General features: G+C 45.2%; 1 protein-coding gene across 1 annotated transcript in view; it reads left to right on the top strand.

Annotated features, from left to right (window-relative positions):
• The first annotated feature begins 662 nt into the window (after positions 1-662).
• Positions 663-1,066, top strand: part of fxyd5 (FXYD domain containing ion transport regulator 5) — an 8,737-nt gene continuing 8,333 nt past the window's right edge. Inside the window, exon 1 of the mRNA XM_056285793.1 lies at positions 663-1,065. Within this exon, the coding sequence (XP_056141768.1) occupies positions 979-1,065 (87 nt within the window). The 5' untranslated portion in view covers positions 663-978. The remainder of the gene's footprint in view (position 1,066) is intronic.

The raw sequence follows: 1,066 nt of genomic DNA, 5'->3' as shown, positions 1-1,066 counted from the left end.
CTTATCTGATGCGAGGGTCTAAGGACAGGACGTTGTGTTGCTGTAAAACCCCTTGAGGCACATTTGTCATCTGGGATATGGGGCTATACAAATATAATTGACTTGATTTGACAGACACGTGGACAATTTGTTGAAATCACAGTATTGGAAACTACTTCGCAATGTCACCATTTGACTGTGTTTCAGTGGCATAAACGTGGAGATCAGGACAAGTGATTCCCTCTCTCAGTCATTGAATGGACTTGTTTTTCTTCTTTTTTTGGGGGGGAGGGGTTTGTAATTATTTACATGGTTTTAGATAAAAAGCACTCAGGTGCAGAAAATAAAATCGTAACCGGGCTTAATCAACTTCTTAAAAGACTTGATGGGGGCGGGGGGCGTATTTCACGGAGGACAGGCACTCGGGTGCCACAAATATTTCATAAATAAACAACTTTGCGGTGCGGATGTGGTCGAACGGGGAAATTAGAAAGAAAATTTCCACCAAGAGGTATTCCATTCATTATTCGGTACACAAGACACACAAACGTCTTTATTCATCATGAGGTCGTTACTTTTCCATTTGTCGGGTGGGCAAAACCCATTGAAATGGATGATGATAGATGGACCAGGAAGTACAAAACACAGACAGAAGGTCAAATAGACAGACTGACAGACGGGCGAGCGAGGGCAAACGCACGCTGGCGTACACAAACAGAGAGACAGAAGATACACAAACAGCGTTGGAGGACAATGGAGGCTACACCAACTTGCGGCTGGTTATAGCGGAGAGAGCAGAACATAAATGGATGAAATAAAAGGAAAGGCTGTGGAATATGAGGGATGAGAGGCGCGACGGCTAAACAGAGGAGGAGGCTGTGCGTCGAGAGAAAGAGTGGGAGAGCAACAGATTGAAAAAGGAGAGCAGATGGTAGGATGAGGAAGTGGTGGTGGTGAGCAAATGGGTGTGGTAGACTAACGGTTCTTCCATCAGCCCTCATGAGTGACATGCAGAGGAAAACACTGTGGACGATGAGGCTGTGGTCAAATCTCTGGACTCAAAGATACTACGGGATGGATACTAAGG

Source organism: Lampris incognitus, chromosome 9, assembly GCF_029633865.1.
Source record: "Lampris incognitus isolate fLamInc1 chromosome 9, fLamInc1.hap2, whole genome shotgun sequence".
NCBI classification, from domain to species: Eukaryota; Metazoa; Chordata; class Actinopteri; order Lampriformes; family Lampridae; genus Lampris; species Lampris incognitus.
The sequence above is the reverse complement of the archived record's forward strand: the minus strand, read 5'-3'. Positions and strand labels throughout refer to the sequence as shown.